This window comes from Papio anubis, chromosome 10 (genome assembly GCF_008728515.1).
Source record: "Papio anubis isolate 15944 chromosome 10, Panubis1.0, whole genome shotgun sequence".
Taxonomy (NCBI): Eukaryota; Metazoa; Chordata; class Mammalia; order Primates; family Cercopithecidae; genus Papio; species Papio anubis.
The window spans coordinates 121,181,900-121,206,627 of NC_044985.1; the positions used below are offsets into that span (position 1 = coordinate 121,181,900).

Consider the following 24,728-nt stretch of genomic DNA (forward strand, 5'->3'; position numbering starts at 1 on the left):
GCTATGGGAGCTGGGCCCAGAGCCCTCTGCTGCTCAAGTTCCTGTAAGAGGCTGGTGTTGGGTGCCTGGCAGATTCCACTTTCCCAGGGCTGGTCACCAAGGGCCACCGCTCGGAGCACACTGACCTGAGCACACCATGGTAGCTGCTGAGATAGAAGAGGACTGGGGAGGAGGTCATGGCGGCCTTGTGAGGACTAAGTGGCGCTTCTGAAAAGGACCACACTCCTCTCTCCTTTCCCAATAGACCAACTGGCAAATTCATCCCCTGATTTCACATAAAACAGTTTTGCTGACACCCAAGTTTCCTGTAATTCTACCCTCAGCACTTGTCAGGACATATGTATTTTATTCAATAAGTTGTTTCCTTCGTAAGTGGAACTCAAGTGCCACCTGAACATGCATTTTTTGGTTTCTTGTATTATTTCTGAAGACAGAAAAAGAAAAGTCTTTAAGAAAAACAAAAAAATGAAAGACCTTGTGCTTTGTCTTTGAGACTCCAGGAAAGGGGTGGGGGGTCGTGGGGAAACACTGAATCTCTCAGCCGCTGCAAGAGGGAGCAAATCAACCCCCTGGGAAAGGATCACTGTGGAGAGGAAGAAGGGAGGAGGCTGAGGCTCTGGGGGCAACCAAGAGTTAGAGGAAAAGATGGAAGCCAGACTGGCTCTGAAAATCAGAAACACTGCCGGGACTCAGCAGCAGGAACACCTTCCACTTGGCCATGGAGCACTGGAGCGTGTGGGGCTGAATCCACAAAGCGGGGGATGCTTGTCTTCGCCTGGTCTCTTTGCACACTGGCTCACAAAGCGGGGGATGCTTGTCTCCACCCAGTCTCTTTGCACACTGGCTGATAAAGCTCTTTTGCCTCCTCCACTGGAAACAAAAGGGTGTTGCCCAGGTCCATGGGACTAGAACCAAGCCCAGTTTCCCCAGCCTAGGGGTGATTCTGACAATCGCTGCTATGGAAACAAGACAGCCAAGAACGCCACACTCAGGAGACTTTCAATATACTTTATTAAAAAGTTTCTTTGTATAAATTTCCTAAAAATTTTAAAATTAAAATTAAATCCCCTCCCCCCTGAACAAAAAAAAAAACCACACACACACAACATTAGAGGAATGCCAAAAATATTCTCTATTACAACTTTTTTTAATTCTTTAATTGAGGCATTGGTCCCAACGGTGCACATAGATTAAGGGATTTTGCTTCCTTCTGAACTAGATCATTTGTTAGAGGCTTTAGAAAAAGAAAATTAGCTTGGAATCTAACCCAGGAAATTGGGGGCAGGGAATGAAAAAGTTGGTCTCTTGTTTCTCCACGATACACAGGCTTCCCATCTAAAGTCATGCTTAACTAAAAGGGAAAAAAATGAACCAAGCAAAAGTATATAGAGTAGCCGTGACATCTGCGTTGTTTTCTAGACTTTACATTTGCCTGCAACAGGCAGAACATGAAACTCCAGAGGGAATTTGAATTGATAGGAATGTTCACATAAACACCAGCAGTGGCTAACTGTTACACAACATTCAAAGTATTCGAGAGAACTGCCTGGAGACGGAGAGCGAGGGTCCACAGACACATTAGCACCATACTGATAGGTCATGCAGCAGGATGTTCCCTCCCCAGTTCGAGTGTAAATCAAAGCATGAAATGATACAGTGCAAGGGAATCTACACCCGGAGCTTCTGCAGAGACGAGTTGGCGACGGCTGACTCCTTCTTCTTCAAGAGGTATATGATGTTGGCCAGCCACGCTTAGGTTCCCATCACATTGATGACTCCGGGTTTGGCGAGCACTGAGCGTCGAGTGAGGGGGTCGGTGGGGTGGGGTGGGGTGAGTTGAGGAGTCGAGAGAGGAGAGGAAAAGCCACATTACTGACCCAAAAGGGCACTGTCATTACATGACACAGTCCCGCAGCCTCTGGTTTCCATCACCTGTCTCACTTTTCTACTCAGTACCATTAATGGTCCTCTGTGACCTTGTTGGCCTGGGGCCTGGGGATGTCTGTGAAATCTGATTCCATTCTTTTGCCCTGCACCATCTACCAGGCCTTTATACAAACTGAACTCTCCACATTCTGGCACTGACCCCAGGGTCTGTTCAAAGTGTTTATTTTATTACCAGTTGAACTGCACAATATAATGGAGATACTGGATGGCCGTAGTGACAACATTGTTATTTATAGGAAGTAAAATTATTTAAAGATAAATTTGTGGGGGTTATTGATCTTTGGTGTTATCTGTAGCTGTTCATTATATTATTTTCTCAGGAATCATTTTTGGTGCAATATTTTACAAATAACAGCAACTTAATAACATTTCTGAAGAATGACGAGGGACAAGTATGTTTTTAGAAACCCAAAATAGGAATTCAAAAAGAAATGTCATGGGTTGTATTTGAACCTCTTACTTATCTGAGGATACAATTTATCTTCTTTTTCATATGTATTATAATTGCACTTCTACTATTTTTCAAGGTGACTTATTGACCTGAATCTCTTATCTTATTTGCAAAAGCCGTAAACACAAGGAAGAATCACTTACCAGGAGCGCAAACCTTTTCACATTCTGTCTGTGATCCAAATTTGTTTTCATTTCCACCACAACCTCCATACCAGAATCTTGCACAGCTTTTGGTGTTTGGATCATAGTACCATTTTAATATGAAATCCCTGCAAGTTCCTTCGTCTTTTGGCAACTTGCATATATCTTTAATAACAACATGAGAAAAGGACATTAATGAGAACATGCGTGTTACTCTGCCCTCAGTGCCGGGGCTGATAGTTTGATGAACCTACTGTGGGCAGAAGGAGAAAAAGGAAGAGCTTCCTTCCAGGTGAAAACTCCCTAAACCTGCTCGAATTTCCATTTCCTCACTGCCATATGGACATAGGAATCACTTACAGCATTGTGAGAGCTAGATGAAATTGTATCAATGAAAGGGCTTCATAAACAGCACTCAGAATCCCAAATGTTGGCAACGGTTATTGAATAATTTTAAATGAAATGAATTGTTTTTCTCCTTTCCAATCACTGGGCCATTTGCCCTCCAAATCCTTCCATGTTAAATCCCCAGAAAAGAAACCGAATTTTAAAACCTCAGGGTTTTATATTTCTTGGCAAAAAGGAAATTCGATTCTGTTGGAATATAGTTCAAAAATAAGGTTCTACCTTTCATTACAAGCCAAGTAGACTGAAAATTAAAGGTAAAGCACAAAAGAAAATCCTTTATGAGTGTGTGTGTGTGTACGCATGCATGTGTGGTAGCCAAGGGCCTTTGTGACCTGCCAAATGAAACACGTAAAACGAAGAGCTAGCACTGATGTAAAATTCATGACGGCAAAAATGTCACAGAGCAGAGCTATTCTGAAGAAGAGAAGCATTCTTTTTCCAGTTAAGGAAGTTTGTGTTTTAAATGCACACGTCTGATGTAGCCCAGCTGCAAAGTAAAGCGAAGGTCCCCTCGACACCCGGAGAGAAAAGTTTACAGTTCACACAAAGCGCGACTCCTGTTTACAGAGTTTTCTGGCAAACTCCAGATTGTTCTGGGAAAGAGAAGTATTGATGTCAACTGTTATCTGTAAGTTTGAAAACGTAAACCTTCTTTCTCCAAAACTCCCTGGAGCCAATAATTCTGCATGTTCCTGTGAGTAGCTAACAGGCTGGAATTATCCAGCTCTCCCCACAAAGGGCTACTTCTCCACCTCCTTTGTCCCCAGTGAGGCAGGCTGCTCACAGCTGCGGAGGTGGTGAGCATCTGTGCTTCAGATAGACACCAAAAAGGACAAAGGAAACCTAAGTCTTCAGTGGATAATCATAGCTTGGATCACCCACGATGGACCAGACTCAAAGGTGCATAGGACTGAGGCTCAGAATTGGTTTAAAACATTTCCTGGTTGCTGCTGTCACCCAAATGCCAGGCTGGTGGCTGGTGGTTCCACAGTTACAACATCTCCTAGTCGCAGACCCTCTCAGGGCCCAGAAAGCCAGCGGTCCCCCAGAGAGCCTTTGAAGACTCCAGGAAGTCAGAATAAAATGAAGACAATTTACAAAAACAACCTTCTTTCTCTCAAATATGCCAATAACTGAAGGAAAATGCCTGGCTTTCAAGGAAGGTCCTGGAGGGAACTGACAAGGCAAAAGGTTATTTAACCATCAAAACTTATTCCTCATTTACCAGTGGGTTCCCTGTTAGAGTGAGGCCCGCGTCAGATGATCTCCCTATTCTTCCTTCCTTCCCAGAGTGTTGGCCAATGGACCCTATGTGCTCTGTTTTATTTGTTTCAGGTGCACTTCAGTCCTGACCATCTGTGTTTAACTGTTCAGTTCCCAGTCCCCTGGGCTCTGCTGAACCAGTCACGAGAGGTCTGCCCAGACCCTTGGACACTCAGCCCGTGGACGGCCTCGCAGCAGCGTGCTCCCCTCCCAGTCTGATGGGCTTCTCCAGCTTCCTTGGATCTCCACCCTAACCCTCTAGTTCCACACCATGGCACTGGCGTTTTCTGCCCTTATTTCAGTGAGAGTCACTGCTGAGACTCTAAGATTTACTAGTGGAAAATAAGGACACTGTTACTGTGGACAAGCAGATATTTGGAAAACCAAGAGAAATATATTAGTGAAGTGAGAACCCAACATTATTCAGAGACAAAAACCTGGACTTCTCCACTTCTGAAGTATGAAAATGGGGGATTTCATGTTCTTAAGAAGCCTTCTAATGCAAACTCCACATCATCTTGACTTCTAAGACCCATCGTTTTGGCTGGACTCTCCTCAGCTATGAATGCATATGTTAAAGCAACTGTTTTAAGCAAAAAAAAAAAAAGAAGAAGAAGAAGTATTTACGTGTCCTGGAGTACAAAGGGAGATGGCTTGCCCTCGTTGAAGTTAACCTGGACTTTTCCCTCGAACCACCTGTCTTTGGATGCAATGGCTGTTCATCTTTTCCCTCTGAAATGAGTTGGCCCCCCAGGCATAACCTGTAGGAAGCTAGAGCCTTCTCTTTATCTGAGAGGAGTGCTTGGCTGAGTCTTCCTTAATTTGCTCTTCCTTACTATTGAGAACCTAGTGGGAGCCTAAAAGACAATAGGGACTGAAAAGTATCCACAACCTTCCCCAGTTTCCTAACCTAGAATAACAATGTACATAAGTTTGCTTGGAAAACAGAGAGGTAAAAGGCTGCCTGACGCAGACCACTGTCTGCTGAAACTTCCTTACTATTGGTCATTGGGCTTCAGGAAAGCATCCAACTAGAAGAGGGGAAATGGAGGCAAGCACAGTGTTAGGTTAAGACCCTGTTCTGGGAATCCCACCTGTTCCCGGAAGCCACAGGTGCCTATCTAGAACATCCTAACAACAACCATTCAAAAACAGTGGGGTGCAAGGCACCCTAAGCACCACCATCCATTTTTGTAATAAATATTTGTGGGAGTGGATGCACCTGTGCAATGCATGCACCTTCCCACAAGCAATAATATTCATAGAAAAAAAAAATAGGAAGGCTGTGCACTGGGTCACTATTGGTTTTCATCAAAAGCCAGCAATGCTGTCACAATGAGAATCGTGTAACATATTTCTCTGTACGTCCTGAATGAATGCTTGACAATGCATATCTATTAACTTTATAATCAGCAAAAAAATATGTATCCTTCAAAGCGGAAAACATATTGATTGGCAAATCTTGTCTTTTTCATAGTTTGATACTCCCATAGTGTTTCAATGCATTTTTAAAGGCATCAGCTTTGACATTTCCCAAACATACTGATTTCCAAATCACTATGTAAATACTTCCTTGAGCAAACTGAAGGAAGGCAGACTGAGAGGTGTTTACGCTGCAATCATCAACATGTTCCTCATCAGTTTAATGGTGCTCAAAACAAGAAAATTCAATCACCTTCTCACTCGGCATTGGTGTTATGGTATAAAGTACTTCCAGACCTTGGATGCAGGTATGATTTGCCTGAACCAAAACACTTTCCGCCGTCTACATTTTGAGCATTGGTCAGTTCAAAGGGTACCAAGGAAACTTACTAAATTTTTAACTTACTTAATGTATTTATTTATTTAGAGACAGAGTCTCACTCTGTTGCCCAGGCTAGAGTGCAGTGGCATGATCTCAGCTCACTGCAACCTCCACCTCCCAGGTTCAAGTGATTCTCCTGCCTCAGTCTCCAGAGTAGCTGGGATTACAGGCATGAGCCACCATGCTCAGCTAATTTTTGCATTTTTTAGTAGAGACGGGGTTTCACCATGTTGGCCAGGCTGGTCTCGAACTCCTGACCTCAAGTGATCCTCCTGCCTCGGCCCCCCAAAGTGCAGGGATTATAGGTGTGAGCCATCACACCCGGTCAATTTTTAACAGCTACAGAATGTAGCTGTGGTTAACTTTTGGACCCTTTGCTCTTTCAGATCTTGACCTACAGACTTCTATTTTTTAAGACTTCAGGATAAAACACATCCCTTTGGTCTCATTGTAACCCCTACCCGGCAACTAACCAGAAAACATCCTTACATAGCAATGAACAACAGACAGCCTGGAGAGGACCATCTCCCAAATCCCTGTAGCTATTTAACTTACTTCAGCCATGGGATTAGTTTGTTCTTTAAATTATTATTAACATAAAGTCAGATATTTTACCCAAATATACCATTTTATGCTAATCAGTGATACATATTCACATGGAACATGGCTAACCAAATACTGTATTCCATCCAATATAAGATATCTTAATTTTATGGTGCACTATTATTTTATGTTCCACTAAGTAACACAAAATACTACCAATAAACCATGATATGTCGTTGTCAATTCTAAGTCACATTTCAGTTTCAGAAGTGTCTCAATGGAAAAAACAAATGTGCATCTTAGAATCAATAAGTAAAATGTTAGTAAACACAAAATGATGGTTCCTTCAAGGGTATACAATTGGCCCGGTCATGTCTACTTGGACAAAATGCGATCAGTTCTACAGATTGCTAATTTCAAGAATAAATGATAAAGGACATGATGATTTTGTTAGTTATTTTGTCTAGTTTCTGCATTGACACTTCTTTAACACATGTGATTAAGCCAATAATTTAGGATTCATTTTGTAATATTGCAAAAAGAAAATTTTAACTTAGATTTTTGTTGTTGTTGTTTAGAAACTTCAGAGAGTCTTAGCTTTAGTAGTAACATGCATAGAAAATATCTATCCAAAGCTTCCTTAGCTAAAAATGAGAAGAGAGAAGAGGGAGGTGGTAACAAAAGCCTAAAACCAAAATTAGCAACCACATAGCACTGTCAAAATCAGCAGCGACAAAGCCGGTGGTAGAAAGGCCCAGCACACCCACGCTTTCAGGAGGCCATGGTAATGAATGAAAGATCCATTGCTGCTCCGTGCCATTTACAGGCAGCAGATGTGTGACAGAAAAGCGGCTGGAGTATAATTCTTTTAGATGCTGAGCAAAGCAAAAAGCGGAGTGAGATATTTTTGTGGGGTTCATTTGATTTTTTAAAAATACAAATATTAAGCATTTAAAATAAAATCATGTAATATGGCAAAGCTGGAATCCTGAGTGGTTGCCCTCAGTATATGATGCCCTAGGTATATTAACGGAATCAAGGTCTGTTAACAGAATCAACCTTCATGTCAAAGGCGAGAGTCTCCTTGCCACACACCAAATAGGGCCAGACCTTGTCGGGGACAAAAAATACCCTAACCAGATGGCCCTCGCATGACATGCCTGACTCAAATTCCTGATAAACAAGCGTCTATTCAATGTTATTGTCAAAATGGGCACACATTAACATATGCAAATGAAAACCAGTGGTAACACTGGTCCCCTCCTCTTCCCCTGCCTTAGGTGCCCAGGACTAGGAATCTTTCCATTTCAGAGTGTTTCTGCCCACACATTCCTTCATAGATTCAAACACAGGTCACCAGGTTCCCAGAATCCAACGTGATAAACTATGAAAAATATGGGTTCTTAAGACAGCATCTTTTATTCACAGAAGTAAAAAAGCAAACGATAGTGCCTACTATTTAATACTAAGAAACGGACCCATCTCTGTCAATGTTTCTAATTAATAGATGCTGCAGAAAGTGAGACGAATTAAAATGCACACATGTAAATATAAAAAATATATTTGTAAAATTTCGTTTTGCCTGAATGGTCTGGAAAATGTATATTTGGAGAAATAGTGCATATTGTGGCCATTGGAATATGGATGCAAAATACACATGCAACTCCTGAGTGAGCATGCAGTTACTATTTTTTTAGGTTATTTAATAAAGAGTGATTCATTGTCACTCCTTTTGCTATATACAAAAATATATAAACCATCAAAAGATTTTCCCCCCGCCCCAGGGGAAATGGTTAAAACGATAATTACAGGAGACTGTGAGGAGGGGAGGGAGAGAGGTTGGTAGGGGGTGGGGAGGATAAGAATTCCTCTCCTAATTCTGGTTATCCATTTTGAATTTTAGACATTTTTAAGTAAATGTCCCATTTATTAGGTCGGTGCAGAAGTAACTCCGGTTGTCACCATTACTTTCAGTGGCAAAACCGCAATTACTTTCGCACCAACCTAATAATTCAAAAAAAGCTCTCAAAAATGGCATGCCTGTGTGTACACCAACATTCATTCATCAGGCCGAGGTATGTTAAGTGCTTGTTTTGTTACTATGAAGTAATTAAGTTTAAGAGATCAGAGATCAATTATGCAGGGCCTTGTTCTTTTTTTAAAGAAAAGTAATTTATGTCTTCACTCTGAGCGGAAAAACACACATATGCACGTGTACACACATACATACACACACACACACACGGAAAACGGTGAGAGGACATTCACATCCTGAGTCTGAGGGTTATGCCCCAATTAGTATGAAGGAGAAAGATTTTATTTAGATTCATCTGTATCAACTACTTGTAGCCTTGAAAGACACACAAGCCCCAATTTCAAAAACTCTTTTCTCTTTATCACAGGTAGACAGGCGATCTCAGTGTTAAAGGTCTGGATCAAAAGCAACTCGATCACAACTCAATATTAAAAAAAAAAAAAAAGAAAAGAAAAGAAAAGAAAAAAAAAAAACAGCCCAGCCAGACCCTTGCTTAAAGATTTTGTTGTTTATATTAACTAGGCACTGTTTATACAATCTTGTCCCTGCTAGACCACACATAAGAGAATCAAAAACATCCCCAAATCTTGCTGTCTAGTTTACTCAGTATTGATCTCTGATCTCGAGTTTACTCCAAGTCATTTTCTCTCAATGAAGCATTAAATTGGCTAAAAATTTTATATTTCCCACACCGTATTCAGGGTGAAGTTAACCATTGAGTGAGAAATGACACACACAGATTTCAGCAACTTTGGAGTTAGAGTTGAATCTGTCCTGACCTGCACCTTTGGGGGAAATCTACTTTGTTCTTTGTGGCTTGTTCTTTGAGCTCAAGCACCATGGTGGGGTCGCCTAACAGGCTCACTCAACAAACGCCTTTAAAATCAATTACAGAAATGAGCATTGTGAAGAGAAATGCTTTCCTCCTCCTGATGGTAGATGATACACCAGAAAATAACGAACTGTCCCCTCGTTAGCAGAAAGTTTTTGCTTCAGGTCTATAAAACAGTATTGTATCTAAATTCCCATGGAATCTCCATTTTTTATGCTAGTACCATCATTCTTTGCCGAACACTCTTCAACAAAGCCTATCAACTCTTTTAATAATCAGTTTCTCACGGATGAACAAGCCAAGTCCACATTCTGCTGAATGAGAGATTCCAGGCCTCTCAGAGTCTCACTGCCCAAGAACAAAAGCAAGTAACAGCTGTCAGTTCCTGAATTACACTAACCAGTCACTAACTTAGCGTAGACCATGCACACACTCTGGGGCTCAAGCACATGAGAGAGGGTATCACAGACCCACACACTAAGCTGGGGTGTGTGCTTAGGATGTTAGGACCAGAACACCCCGTGGGTCAGATTCAAACCCATGCATTTCATGGATTCCAGCCAGATTTGTCTTGTGTTCTTCTAAGCAGGTTTTTTAACTTAGATTAACTCACTGAGTAAATGAAACGTCAATCTTCACAGCGTCACAGACCACAAATCAACTCGAGTCCCAGTATGAGGCACAGGAGAAATGACTAACGGATACGTGAATTCTAGTGATAGCCCCAAAAGCACCTCCCATCAATTTTTCACTGAGTCTGGTCACAGGTAAAGTAAGACTTCATTTACACCTGGGATCTTGCAGAATAAGATGACGTTGGGCTGCACAGAGCTGATGTGGACCTTTTCCCCATAGAAGTCATGCCTGGGCTAAAACTTAGAACCCAAGAAGGTAAATTGGAATCAAGTCTTCCAGAGCTTTAACGTTTTTGGATGGGTATTTTCTTAGTGCCATTAATGGACCTAATAGTTTCACAACTCACCTGTTTCAGTGAGAGCCAACGGTTCTGTGCTCACCATTAGATTGATGGTTGAACTAGAAGCTGACCTTGCTGGCTGTGGAGGTGGGGGCTGAGATTTCTCTATAAAAGAAAAATACATGCAACTCGTAGGTAAATCAGAAACTGGAGGGCTTGGGAATCCTTAGTGACTGATACAAGGTTGCCCGCTGTGATTAATGTCTTATGTGGGGGAGCGGTGATTGAAAGACAGAGATCCAAGACATCTCTACATCCACCACTTGTGCTGTGGGCTGCAAGTTAGATCCACATGCTAATAAGCAGCTGGAGGGGATCCCTGAACCTCCGAACAAATCCTCTCCCCTCCCACAGCCTCTTCTGCTGCTGTCCAGGAAAATAGAGCCCTAGGGTTAACTGGATCTTTGGACTCATATCTCTATGGGCCTAATCCAGGGCACTGGTGGGAATTCCCTTTCCTCAAGCTGGTTCCTCGATCTGAACAGCATTGGCCTGAAGAAAACAGGAGCCTTCCCCTTCACATTCCTAGAGCAGTGAGGGTCAAGAAGAATGGGAGGGGGGATCCCAGAAGAATTTAGAAAGATGAGAGAGGGTACCATGAATAATTAAGAAAAGCTGGGACAGTACTCAAATGCAGGCCTCAGTGAAATGGGGGAGCCCTGGGGACAAGAGCCAGCCAAGGGCAGAGCCCAACTATGGTGAGATCAGGGCAGGGAGACTCAGCTATGGACATCCTCCACCCATGGGGCGGTGAGACTTCAGGTACACCTCCATTACTCCCTAAGGGGCCAGTGACTGACTAGTGTTTTCCTGAACATGGAAACCTGGACAGGGTGGTGGGCAACCAGGAGCCCTCGCCCGGAGACGTGGCCATGTTTCCCGGGTGCAATGTTGGAAAGGGCTGTGCTCAGGTGACATGGATCTGGCTTCCTCCATAAAGTAGCCCAGGACCCAGAGGACTGCATTCCACATGGAATCCCATTTTCCATTCTGTGTTTTATAAAGTTAGGGTGCCACCAAAGCACCCAGGCTGAGTTGTTTCGGTTTTTTGTGTTTTTTTTTTTCCTAATTTGTGTTTATTTCAGAATAGATTCAATAAGTAAGTGTCTCCTTTGTGTCCTATTTGATACTCTACATAGAAATCAGGTACTGACTTGTAACGATCATGTACTTACTTGTACTGAAACTTCCGTGGTAGGTGGCTCTGACCTGAGACCTCAGGTAGCAGACCACGGCCACATGGTACATCTGCCCAGCGAGCAGGCCTCCGATGACGCGGTCTGTGACCGTGAGATTCTGCTTCAGAACCAGGGACTGATCATGGGCTGAGGTGATGGTGAGGTCATAAAAATAAGGACTGGGGGGCTCAGGCCTCTCCCAGTGGAGTCTGGCGCTGTTCTCTGTGATCTCAGACACCTGGACTTCTCGGGACACCTTAACTGGAAGATAGATCAGAGTGTGAAGATAAAAAATAAAACCCTCCATGACTGTTGTGCATGAGCGAGAGAGGAAATCTGAAAGGGGTGTGTTAACAGACAAATTGACTTGAAATTTAGGTGAGATGGGGAACTAATTTCTTGTTCAAGCCCCTAAAAAATATTGCTCTTATAATCTATCAGCATACATGAAATGTGAAATTCACAGTAATGAAAAATCTCATCATTCATCAACTATCTTTTTTTCTATTAAAAATCTCCACTGTTAAGAAGATACTTTGGAAATACAAGCCCTGCATACTAATCATAAGTTGTGTTTGCTACAAAATGAGCCCCATAATTTAAAATGTATTAAATCATAAAATGTTAGGGTATGACATGAAATTCTTTTAAAGGAATTCTGCTTTCTCTCTTTCATACTGCTCATAAAATGAAGATAATTTCCGTTTTATCGTGGGCCTTCCTTTACAGCTTGTGACATTCGGTAGTGTCTTCCAGTGTCTTCTTTAATAAAACGATAAAATAACATACTCTTGGTCTCATTAGAGCCATCTACCTTTTGTATCTAATTCAGTCTGAAATATATTAAGTTGGTGCAGAGTACTTGTGGGTTTTGCCATTACTTTCAATATTTTTCTCATGGTCAGTATGCGCATAGATTTCAGCCTTGGGGAACGACCGATGGTCCAGGCTCTCACTTTTCAGGCTATTGGACTGAACACCCAACATTGCCACAGCACACAGCTTAGGGCCCCTTTTCTGTGGGTATGAGGCAGGGACAAAGTTTGCAGTTGCAAAGGGCTCCCCCAGACCTTTTCAAGTCATATTCTAAGGTAGGCAAGTCCGGCTCCAAACACCAGCCCAGAAACAGCTGCCTTGCTGCCTAAGAACCAACTGCAGGCTTTTTCTTTCTGTCTCTCCCACTCCCTAAATAGGGGTTAAAACCCTATTTTGACCTGGAACATTTTCCCTTTAGTTTAAGACAACTCAGTTTCGAGGTGAGGTGAGCTGTGCCCCTACTGACATTCCAGAGAGAATGAGAGCTTCCCATCCCTACCCCAGGACAGGATTGAGGGCACAGGATGGGGTGTGGGAGAAGGGAGGTGGCAGAGGCTGGAACCTCTAACCAACACCTCTTAAAATACATCATCCAGATGTACAAGCCCAGATCAAGGACTGTATTCTGAGTGTGTTACATGCAGGCTTTGAGGAACACACGCTGAGCAGTAAATGAGGATGTCACAAGACGGCAGCCCTAGCAAGGGCTTTCTTACCCACGGGCTTAGTGGTGGCTGGCTTGGTGGCAGCTGGTTTGGCTGCCTGTGGCCTAGGGGCCTCAGGCTTGGCCGCCACTTGTTTTGCGGCAGCAGCAGCAGGGGGTCTTACAGCTGCTGGCTTTGCTGCTACAGGCTTCGCTGCCGTTGCTGGCTTCACCGCGACCGGGGGTCTAACAGTGGCCGTCTTTGTGGCCACAGGCTTGGCAGCCACAGGTTTTGCAGGGGCTGGTTTCACAGGGGCCGGCTTTGCAGCAGCTGGCTTCACAGATGGCTGATTTACAATAGTTACAGGCTTTGTTGTGGTGGTCACTGGCTTCGTTGTAGTCACCGGCTTCGTGGTCGTCACTGGGTTGGATGTAGGACTTGAAGTAACATTATTTGGAACATTTCTGTTAAGACAAATTAAATATTACCTCTACTTTTGCCTGCTATGTAAAACAAACAAAGACATAACCCCATGAACTACATTAAATTTGTTTTAGCAAAATGCATGCAATAGTTTTTATAGATTATGTATAGTAGTGCATATATTAAATTCCTTCTTTTAAGGATCTGTGCCCCCCTAAAAAAATATATGAAATAGCATATTGAAAAATAGAATCATTAAAAATGAAGCTTATATTGTTCTACAAAAACATCTTTCAATTTATAACATAAAGGCTGAGATAAAATAAGAGACAACAATAAATAATATCCAACAATGTTATCATTATAGCAATTAACCAACCAAAACATACACCAAAAATTAAATGAAATCAGTAGTTAGCTCCTTACATTATAAGAAAATATCCACTCAATCAAATGCTATGTTGAGCTAGAAAATTATGAAGTTAGCATGTACTATTTTGCTCCACGGCTTATTATTGGGAGTATATATATATATATTTTTTTTTACTTGTCTTAATTTTTGTGTATGTGTTTTTCTTTTTTTTTTTTTTTACAATTTCTTGATCCATTACCAATATCTAGAGAGAATAGCAACCTAATCAAACAGACACAACAACACGGACCCACACTTCGTAGCTTTCTTGATCTTAGAAGAAAATGTATTATTTTAGCATCATATCTTGCTACATGTCCTAGGAAGTAATAATATATTTTCAAGTTAATATCATAGGACTTCAAATACTAGGTTACTTCATTCCTTCTGTTTTCCAAAAGATGAAAAGGTTAAGTCAATTTTCGGGAATGTTTCAGAGAAATAATAGGAACCATTAAAGCCTACAAAAATAGAGGCTACAAAGCTAAATGAAGCATCCAGTGCCACGATACAGGTCCTAGTTGCCTTAGCATTGATATTCATTCTTGCTATGCTGAGATTTAAAGCCACTCCTTCTGAGGTCAAAGGAAAGAGCTGAAGGACTTAAGTGGTGATAGAGAGAAGGGTCTGCAGTAGGAAGAGATGGGCTCTCTTTCCCCATCTTGAGAGTCAGCCAGTAGTAAGCCAGATAGTAATTTTCCAAGGATCATCTGCATTCACATCTCATCTGTGCATGAAGTCCAGAATCTGCAGAATCTGCACTTCCCTCCAAAGCATGACCCACTGTGACATTCTCTTAAGGAGCACACGTTGCTGACACACTACAGGAGCTCAGTTTCTGTGGCCACACCGCCCTAGCTAGCCCTTTGTCACATGGCCCCATTGCCCTCTTTGCTCCTAGAGTTGGCACCCGAGATGGAGCAGGGCACGAACCATGGCACATGGGCCAGGCAGCAGCATCAGCATGGGTGCCACAGTCCTGCCCACTCCCATCCCTCCCCTCAGTCTTCATAGTGGAACATGCACATGGCTTCCTATTATTACCATTATTACATGTTATCACAGCATTAACAATTTTAAGAAGACATGGAGTCCATTTTTTGATGTATCCAATCCTTCTTTTATGTAACCATTTCACACCAGATACAGCAAATTGTTTGGACATACGGTCTCAATTACCTACCTTCTCTCTGCCCATGCCCTTTACAATGTAATGTGACAAGTCCTTCCATCAAGCCTAGTTTTTCACCCTTAAATCTAGGTTAGCCTTTGGACATGCTTTGGCCAATAGAATGTGGCAGAAGTAACAGTGTGCCAGTTCTAACCTAGGTCACAAGAGGCCTTGCACACTTGTCTTCTCTCAGGGAACCCTGCCAGGTCACCTTGTGAACAAACCCAGGCTAGCCTGCTGAGAATGAGAGACCACATGGAGCAGAGATGAGTCAGCCCAGCTGAGACCATTCTAGACCAGCAGCTCTAGAGCTGACAAGCAGCTGACCACAAACATAAGGGAGCCAAGTAGAAAACAGAAGAACCACCCGGTTGAACCCAGACAAAAATTGCTAATCTACAGAATTACAAACTAAGTAAGTGGTTGTTGGCCAGGCACAGTGGCTCATGCCTACAATCCCAGCACTTTTGGAGGCTGAGGCAGGCAGATCATTTGAGTTCAGGAGTTCTAGATCAGCCTGGACAACATGGCAAAACCCCATGTCTACTGAAAAAAATACAAAAATTAGCCAGGCATGGCAGCATGCACCTGTAGTCCCAGTTACTCGGAAGGCTGAGGCACAAGAATTGCTTGAATCCAGAAGGCAGAGGTTGCAGTGAGCCAAGACTGCACAACTGTACTCCAGCCTGGGCAACACAGCAAGGCTCTGTCTCTAAATACATTAATTAATTAAGTAAATAAATAGGTGGTTGTTGTTTTAAGCCACTAAGTTTTGAGTAGCTTGTTATGTGGCAAAAGCTAACTGATAAAACAGATTATTTGAGAAGCATGACCCACATTAGCTTTGAGAAGTCACATTTTCTGGATTTCAAGGTCCTCATCACATAAAGTCAGGAGTTGGTTGGAGGACCTGGGCAATCCCTGCAGCACTATAATTTTTAAGACAATAATTATAATCACTTACATTTGTTTGTGACCAAACTTCACAAGATTCTTTGTGGGTTGGTCCCCTTGGAACCAATCACACTGTTTCCTGATATCTGGGGACAAGTAAAAAGCATTTTCGCCTAAAGAAAAAAAAAAAGAAAACAATTGAACTGCATGCTAATAACATGAAAATTAAAAATAATCTGTTAGCGAGTTAAATGAATCACATAACATTTATTTAGCCCAAATTATTGTTGAATTAACCATATCAGACAAACTATGTCCAGTGATTTTAAACATAAAGTATGATGGCATTTGATCCATGAAACATGGTAAGCCAATATGTTCTATTTGGCAATATTTGGGTGATTAAGTTAAAAATATATTTATTCAATGTGAGGGAGAAGACAGGGATAGAAGAAAAATCAAGTGGAGAGTCTGACAAGTTCTAGTCTCTTGAACATCAGATTATAATCCAACAGCTTTCATATTTTCTCAATGCTTTATTGAACAAAGCTTCTGTTTTTAATCTTAGGAAGACAGGAACAGTGACCCGTGGGTGAACCTACTGGCTTACCTTTGCTTCACATTTTTCCCTGAGTCTTTTGGGTGCCAGACCGTCACAAATGTGAATACCGTTTTCCTAGACCTCAACATTCCCTTAAATAATAAACATTCAGTATATACATGTTTATTTATACTTTATAAATCTCCCTCATTTGTTCCAAGCCTTGCCTGTACTGACCCTAGGCTGCACACTATACACAGGCTCTGGAAACTATAATGGGCTACAGCTCCTCAAAGAGCAGTCTGGGGGACCACAGACCCACAAACAAATGATCCACAGGCCAGGTAAAGATGCCCTAAGTAGGGTGTCCGGATTAACCATGAGCAGGCCTTGGGAGCAGGAGCCTCCACGGCGAGCAGAAGCCATTGGAAATGAGCTTTGAAAATGAATATGGGTTTGCTGCTGAAGTGTGGTGGAGAGCATTCCAGGGAGGGGGAGCCCCTGAGCAAAGGCCCAGTGGTATCCAAGCACAGGACTGGTGGCTAAGCCCAGATCAAAGCAACTCTTTCTAGAAGCTTTCCCCAGTGCCCCCAACAGAAATCACTTTTTTTGCGACATGCCAGCCTATTATGTCATGCATAATAAATGCGCATTTGATCCATTTGCCCACCCTCTATGTAAACTGTTAAGGACACCAAGAGTGCCTTATGGCTAGGAGGTGCTCGGTCAAATGTGGTGGGATAAATGAGTCAATGAGAACAAGGAGTCTGTCTGCATGTTCCCTACTTACTCTGGCTCCTAAAAGCATTTGTGGCATATGGCAGGTGTCAATATATGTTTGTTAAATGAATGAACCAGTTCCAGTCAACACATCGGTTGTCTTTTCCATGACTGTTCCCACACTCCTCCCAGCCCAAGCATAAAGCCAGGCCAGGGCACATGCTGTGCCACTTAGGACTTACTGCTGACGAAGGATGGCAACAGCCTCCCGAAGCGCATCAAAGGCTCCTCGTTAAGCTCAGTGGACTTGTCCACTAATTTGAAGAAGACATCATTTGGCTCACTGGCGAAGGTGTATACCTCCTTGATGTTCACCTTCCTGCCAATGCCCAGGACCACGAAGAAGTAGCCCTTGCATTTGGCCTGCAGGATGACTCTCTGGGCCTCCTCCAGCTGCTCCTCCTGCACCTCGCCCGTCAGCATCAGAACCACAATTTTCAGGTCCCGTGGGTTTGGAGCACTTTCAAAGACATTCTCTATGGTGTATTCAATGGCACTGCCCAAGGCCCTGGTTCCCTGCAACTGGGTCACTCCCCTGCTGAGGAAGTCCACCAGCTTCTCCTTGGAGCCATAGTCAGTCAGGGAGAATTCCACCTTCACAGGCGACACGCTGGCATTGCCCATGGACTCATAGGGCGCATGCTGCACAACGGCCACTCTGGCGAAGTGCTGGGAGGCCTTGGGGTCTGGGCTCATGTCCAGCTGTCTGACCAGGTACGCTATGTACTTCTTCATCTCATTGAACTGGAACAGGGTGGTGGTCTCAGCGCTGTCTAAGATGAAAGCCATGTCGATGTCCACATCGCTCCCTGCCGCTCTCCTGTCCCTGAAGGAAGGCCTCCAACTGCCAAACCCGCAGGATGGGTCAATGTTGCAGATGTCTAGAAAGAAGCATGGCAGCCCATTTATTCTGTGACACCCACAGCAGGATACACAACTCATCAATCTGCTGGGAGCCTTGGGTGATTAAAATGATCCCATAAGATCAAAAGCGGGCTGGGCGCGGTGGCTCACGCCTGGAATCCCAGCACCTTGGGAGGCCGAGGCAGGCAGATCACGAGGTCAAGAGATCGAGATCGTCCTGGACAACATGGTGAAACCCTGTCTGTACTAAAAATACAAAAATTAGCTGGGTGTGGTGGCAGGTGCCTGTAGTTCCAGCTACTTGGGAGACTGAGGCAGGAGAATCGCTTGAACCCAGGAAGCGGAGGTTACAGTGAGCCAAGATTGTGCCACTACACTCCAGCCTGGGCGACAAGAGTGAGACTCTGTCTAAAAAAAAAAAAAGAAGCAAAAAGGACCAAAACCAAAACCAATTTATATCTTGCTGCCTGGATTTGATTACGGCCAGATTTCAGTTTCCATCACCTAATACTTAGATGAAACAAATCAGTAACATAAAATCTTTGTAGTATACCACGTGCTGGCATTTTTAAAAGAAAAGAAACATTATCTTACTTTGCCACTCTTTGAAGAAATATGTTCTAGAATGTCGCTAGTGCCAAATATTTTCATTCTAGATTCTAATGTCAAAACTTAAGCAGAACCCACCTCCTCCTTTGTTAACTATAAAATGAATTATCCCCCATCAAAGAGAAGCTCTGTCTTGGGAGGTCCATTTTTAATACAGAAACTGCTGCAGTAGTATTTACACTGGTAAATACGAGGCTTTGTGAATCAACTGAACTCAAGATCTTTTTACAGATCATCATTATTCTCTCACTCTCCTATGGATATTATGCTTTGCAATTGCAGCTGAGCAGATCTTCCTGTTAGATAAACAGCTTACCCAAGCAAACATGACACGTGCGGACATTCTCCAGGAAGTCTGTGAGGTCTCTCCCCGCAGGCAGGACGAGCGCATGCCCCACTGCTGTGTTATTGATCTGGTTTAAACAAAAGAACAATTTTAGTAGGGGCGTACATGATCAGTAATATCTGAAAATATGGCAGAGGAGTAAATCAAAGCCACATCAATAAGATAGATTAACTTCCCAACAGGGCAGTATTGGGAATATCTTCTCATTTGGGGGTGGGGCTAGACTCTGAGTATAATAGAAAGACATAGGTTTTATTCTAATAGGATGAGCTGGAGTTCATATCCCCTTCAAATGGGGTTCAGCTTTTTTCAGATGTAAAATGGGGGGTAATACCTTCCTAATGGTGTCATTTGGAGGGTTAAATTAGATAATAAATGTTAGTACCTGGTGTATCCCCTGGCAAATAGTAGGAACTTAATCTTATTGTTATTTTTAGCACCAATGTGGGAGCTCCATCCCTTCCCCACCCTCTCAGGTGTGGTTAAAGCAAGTAACAAAATCACTCCCAGTGGATGCAAAGAGTCCTGTCTATCGCAGTACCTGGCACACGATTAGTAATTATTCATTTAACAAATAACTAGTCTGAATGAATGAGTGAATCGTTATGAACGAATGAACGAATAATTTTTTGGTCTTGTTGAAACCATGCTAAGAAACTCATGTGGCTCTGAGTCCCTCAGCCCACACAAGGACAGATTTATGTGAATGAACCCCCAACAAGAGCACACGGCCAGCAGCCCAACTTCAACACTGGATTCCCAATGAACATCCAGTGTGGAAGGAAAGACATCAGCAATCATCTTGCCCCAGCCTCAACTTACAGGTGACAAATCTGAGACGCAAGGAAGCTAAGTGGTGTGCGCATTACTTTAAATGGGTCGGGGGAGTGTGGAACCAGGCCAAGGCCTCCTGACTCCTGGCTGGACTCCTTCCTATCCATCACCCATCTGTCTTGAACAGTATCACCAGAACTGCACTGAATAAATATTAATTGATATAACAATTAAACCAGTCAGCCAGGAATGGTGGCTCATGCCTGTAATCCCAGCAGTTTGGGAGGCCAAGGCAGGCAGATCACAAGGTCAGGAGTTTGAGACCAACCTGACCAACATGGGGAAACCTCGTCTCTACTAAACAAAAAAAAGAAAAATACAAAAATTAGCCAGGCATGGTGGTGAGTGCCTGTAATCTCAGCTACTCAGGAGGCTGAGGTAGGAGAATCACCTGAACCTGGAAGGTTGAAGTGAGCCAAGATCACGCCACTGCACTCCAGCCTGGGTGACAAAGCAAGACTCCCTCTCAAAAAAACAAAAACAAAAACAAAAACACACACACACACACACAATTAAACCAGTTATTTAATAGAATTACAAGGGACGCTTGGCCTCTCTGTGGGCTGCCCTTGGGGCCTGGCTGAAGAAAGCTTTGCACAGTGGTGTAGATCGGGGTTGCTGAGTTGGCATAATTTTGGGGACCTTACTAAAAGACTGCAGGCCTCCAGGGCCACCCTGGATATTTACCTTCAGAGCTGATTGGGAGAGAGTGGAATGGGTATTATCAGCACATGGGTTTCAGAGTCTAATGGACTAGGGTCCTAGCCTCTCACGAGCACCTCACTAACAGCAGGATCGTCCTTTTCCATGAGGTGAGACGGATGACACAAACCTCACCAGCCAGTTATGGGAAGCAAATGCCCAGTACACACACAGTAAGACACAGCTCAGAGTGTGCACATGGGGCTATCTTGGGAAGAGACAGAACTGATCCAAACGTCCAGGTCCTCCTCACATGTTGAATAAAGCAAACAAGCCACACCACCTTGTTAGTAGATAGAGGGTGTCACTAACACTAGCATCACTAACCAGCAAGAGCTGTCAACCTGTGAGGAGGAACCTGGGGGCAGTGCTACAGGCATGTAGGCATCCCTGTAGTGCTGGGGCCACGAGGCTATCCTGGAGACCTCACAAGAGAAGTTCTCAGGCAGATGGCCTCATTGGGGACCTTGTAGGAGCTATGCGACATGAAGCCACCGAGGATCATGGGCGTGTCTGAGAACCTCCTTAGAGCCCCAGAAGAAAGGGAGATGGCAATAGCACCAACAGAGCACAGACCTGCAAAGCGTTGATGAGCTGCCGGTCTTCCTGGCTCGTAAGGAACAAGGGGGTGATCCCCGCATCTGAGAGCTTGAGCACAGCCTCTCTGAGCTGTGGGGATGCTCTTGTGGGCCTGTTGCTGAAGAAAACGGCTACTTTCCTCATTAGGAATCCGTTCCGCACACGCTTAAATGTGTTTCTGGCCACAAATGACATGGCGGTCTCCAGACTCTGCTGTTTGGATGTCAGAGCCACCTGAAGGTTCTTAATCTTGTCCAGGAGGACCGACTTCCTCTTGGAGTCAGCAAACCGGATCTCTGTGGTCACCTCGTTGTTGTAGGTGACTACGGCCACCCGGGCCCCCCGTGGGCAGTTGCTCTCAGCAATGGTCAGGTCATTCACAATACTCAAGACCACATCTCGCATCCGGCTGAACGTGTCTTGGTTGACCCCCTCAGAGGTGTCTAAAGCAAAGGCTAGTTCTGTCGGGAAGACGGGGCACTCCAGGGGCCCTGTGGAAAGTGAAGGGTGGAGGGTTAAAGACAAACCGTACTTACTACAAAAGGGAGGCTTCCTTTCCTTAGGAAAAAGTCACCAAAATCAACTTACCATAGCAGCAAGCTAGAAAAGAAACAAAGAGAAGAAAGGGTGAGAGACTGCTCTACCATGTGAGAATTTCAAATGTAAAAATATGCATTGTCAGACAACAGAAAATTGTGTACTTACGACATTTATCTTTGATGCTTTGGATGAGGGCACATTGCTTTAAAAGAAAATGAAAGAATATGTAAGGAGAGCAAATCAAAGGCTCATGAGGTAATGAGTCATTCTGGATACATGCAACTTACATCGATGGAGTCACCTCTGTTGCCCTTGGGTCCCTGTAAAACCAAGGAAGGAAAGGCTGAGAGGCACAGTAGATGGGGAATTTGAAAAAACAGCCTTTGCCCCCGCCCTCAAGAAATACACAGAGCAAAACAAAGGGGCCCCTGGATAACCTTGATTGTTTATAGCCGCTCCCTATAAACCTGATTTTTTCTCTTGCAAAACAAAAGAGAAAAGATTCTCAGAGCGAATGTGTTTCCCTGGGAGGTCATTTGGCTTTTGAAATAGCCTCAGGTCCTGAAACCAGGAAGCTTACCACCAATCCATGTAAAGCCCACTAGTGAGCTTGGGTCTAGATTCTCCTTCTCTTGAGAAAAGAGCTCCCTCTCACACGCTTGCTTGATACACCCCTGCCGAAGGGGCAGTGAGAGATCATTGAGCTGTCCTGGTTCCCTCCGTGTCTAATGCATCCCAGCTGAATTCCACCCCAAGGAGCTCTAGGGACTGACTCAAGGCTTCCCTCAGCGTCCTATCCCTAAACCTCACCATCCTGACAGTCCAGCAGGCATCTCATGGGCCATTAGTTGTCTTTCCGGGGGCCATTTCTGCCTGCTTGGTCTTCTGCAGGAACTGGCCTAATGTGCTCCCCACAACACTTCATCTACTTAAGGACAGCAATCAGACCCACCTGACCAGCCTTCTTTTCCCTAATTCATCTAAACTAAGCCCTGAAGAAGGAATGATTTTCCAACTCCTGAATTATCTTTTCCATTATTTTTTGAAACTCATCAATTTCAATATTGAGGGACAATATAGGGAGAAATTCAAATAAGAAAACAAAGGTATTAGCAATAAAGAGATGTGGAAGGGCTGTGGGAGGATGCCTTCCTGGCTCCTGGTGGCGGCATGACTAGTGGGCTTTAACCGCAAATCAGGAGCTCCCCTGGGGATTTCATAGACCAAAGGAAGCATTGCCAAACCAAGACCTGGCATAATTGCACTGCTTCTGCAAGATGCGAGCCAAAGGCATTCAGATTTCTCCTCTTTGGTTTCTCCTCTATACAAACCTCAAATGCACCTATGCCAGGAAACTATAAATTACAACACTCCCTAGATGACAGGATCCCATGAAACCGATTTTTTTTAAGTTTCTTGTTACTCTAAAATTCAAAATCTCTTTGCTGCATCATGATTTCAGAGAGTTGGTCTGACAACTAAGCAAATACACACAGAGCACACTTTCTTGTGAGCAAAGCAGTGGTGGGAAGTTTTCAGGGACCATGTGTAAAGCACCCAGCCCCAGGTGGCTGGGTCAGAACTGGATAAATACTTACAGCTGGTCCTGGGTAGCCAGGGTCTCCCTTCTGTCCAACTATCCCTGGAGGTCCCGAATTTCCCTAGAGGGAGCAGAACAAACATGTTCAATTGTGTCAGAAAGTGGAGAGTTTAAGGCTCCTATAGTTGGAAGGGATGGTAAAAGTGATCTAACCCAAGGGACTCCATCACCACGAGAAATCTCTCACTTTAAGGGGCTAGAATGTCTCTTAAATTCAAGTTTAGGGACAAGCAACCTCAACAAAGCCAATGGGAGTCCCCCACCAACTATGGAGGGATTATGTTCTCCTTCAGGCTAAGGTAAGACAGATGCTTTCCCAAGATCCATTAATATGATTACGAAGGACTCCCAGGAGAATAGGTAACAGACAATGAATTAGCTAATGTGTTCAGTGTAGATAATCATCCAATGTTTTAAAGCTCTTTGGGGTATTAAATGATCTGGTTTGACTGTCTTCACTGATCAAATTGATAGGATAATTATGTTTCTTTTCAAACTACATTTCAGGCTGAAAATAACTGTTAGCAATATTTACCCAGATCTAGGCCACAATTTGCTAATTGAAGACTCTGCCATTTTAGGAGAGTGAGTAAACATCCATTGAAAAGAGCAATCTGTCCAGGTGTGGTGTCTCACGCATGTAATCTCAGCACTTTGGGAGGCTGAGGTGGGAGGACTGCTTGATCCCAGGAGATGGAGGTTGCAGTGAGCCAAGATGGCGCCACTGCACTCCAGCCCAGATGACAGAGCAAGACCTTGGCAACAGAGGGAGACCTTGTCTCTCACACACACACACACAAAGAATAAAAAGAAAAGAGCTATCAGGGCCAAAAGTAGCTTAAGGAAGAGGAATCTCAGCACCAATAGGCTGAAAAGCCCATGGCCTTGGCCTGGCTCGCTTATGAGCCCAGAGGCTTCGGAAGCAGTTTCCATGCCTCATTCACTCCCGTTGCCCGACTGTCTGGGTGGGCATGGCCCAAAGTGACTGCACAGACTTCCCAGTCACCCATAATGAGACCTGAGACTGCAGGTGGGTGCTGTGCCTGGAGGGAGCTGGGCTGGCGACCCTGGAGGTGAATTGGAGGAAGAGGAATACAGCTGCAGGAGGACAGCCATGGACCACAGCCCTGAGGACATTGGTCTGGGGCTCAGGAGTCCCTTCCTTCCACTCTGTGCTATCCCTGGCCAGGGTGCAAGTGAAGGACAATTGTCAAAGCTTCAGCAGTTAATCACGTTGAAACATTCATTCTCATTCCTCACCTGCAGCCAAGGCCCAGGCAAACTTACCCTTCGGCCTCTGATGCCTTTGGGTCCTGGTGTTCCATTTAGCCCAGGCTCGCCGGGGTTACCCTGGGAATAAAGCCGAGAAGTGGCACAGTAAGCTCTGGAACAG

The 24,728-nt window shown here is 44.0% G+C and overlaps 1 protein-coding gene across 7 annotated transcripts in view; it reads right to left on the reverse strand.

Moving 5' to 3' along the window:
* Positions 1-995: 995 nt before the first annotated feature.
* Positions 996-24,728, reverse strand: part of COL6A3 (collagen type VI alpha 3 chain) — a 91,869-nt gene continuing 68,136 nt past the window's right edge. For all 7 annotated transcript variants that reach the window (XM_031651634.1, XM_031651633.1, XM_031651632.1 and 4 more), the window contains 14 exons: positions 24,623-24,685; positions 23,334-23,396; positions 22,023-22,055; positions 21,901-21,937; positions 21,784-21,795; positions 21,193-21,686; positions 19,051-19,147; positions 17,444-18,142; positions 16,011-16,113; positions 13,113-13,504; positions 11,578-11,841; positions 10,409-10,507; positions 2,542-2,706; positions 996-1,793 (listed from right to left, as the gene is read on the reverse strand). In XM_031651634.1, coding sequence (XP_031507494.1) covers positions 1,753-1,793; positions 2,542-2,706; positions 10,409-10,507; positions 11,578-11,841; positions 13,113-13,504; positions 16,011-16,113; positions 17,444-18,142; positions 19,051-19,147; positions 21,193-21,686; positions 21,784-21,795; positions 21,901-21,937; positions 22,023-22,055; positions 23,334-23,396; positions 24,623-24,685 — 2,562 coding nt within the window. In that variant the 3' untranslated portion in view covers positions 996-1,752. The remainder of the gene's footprint in view (positions 1,794-2,541; positions 2,707-10,408; positions 10,508-11,577; positions 11,842-13,112; positions 13,505-16,010; positions 16,114-17,443; positions 18,143-19,050; positions 19,148-21,192; positions 21,687-21,783; positions 21,796-21,900; positions 21,938-22,022; positions 22,056-23,333; positions 23,397-24,622; positions 24,686-24,728) is intronic.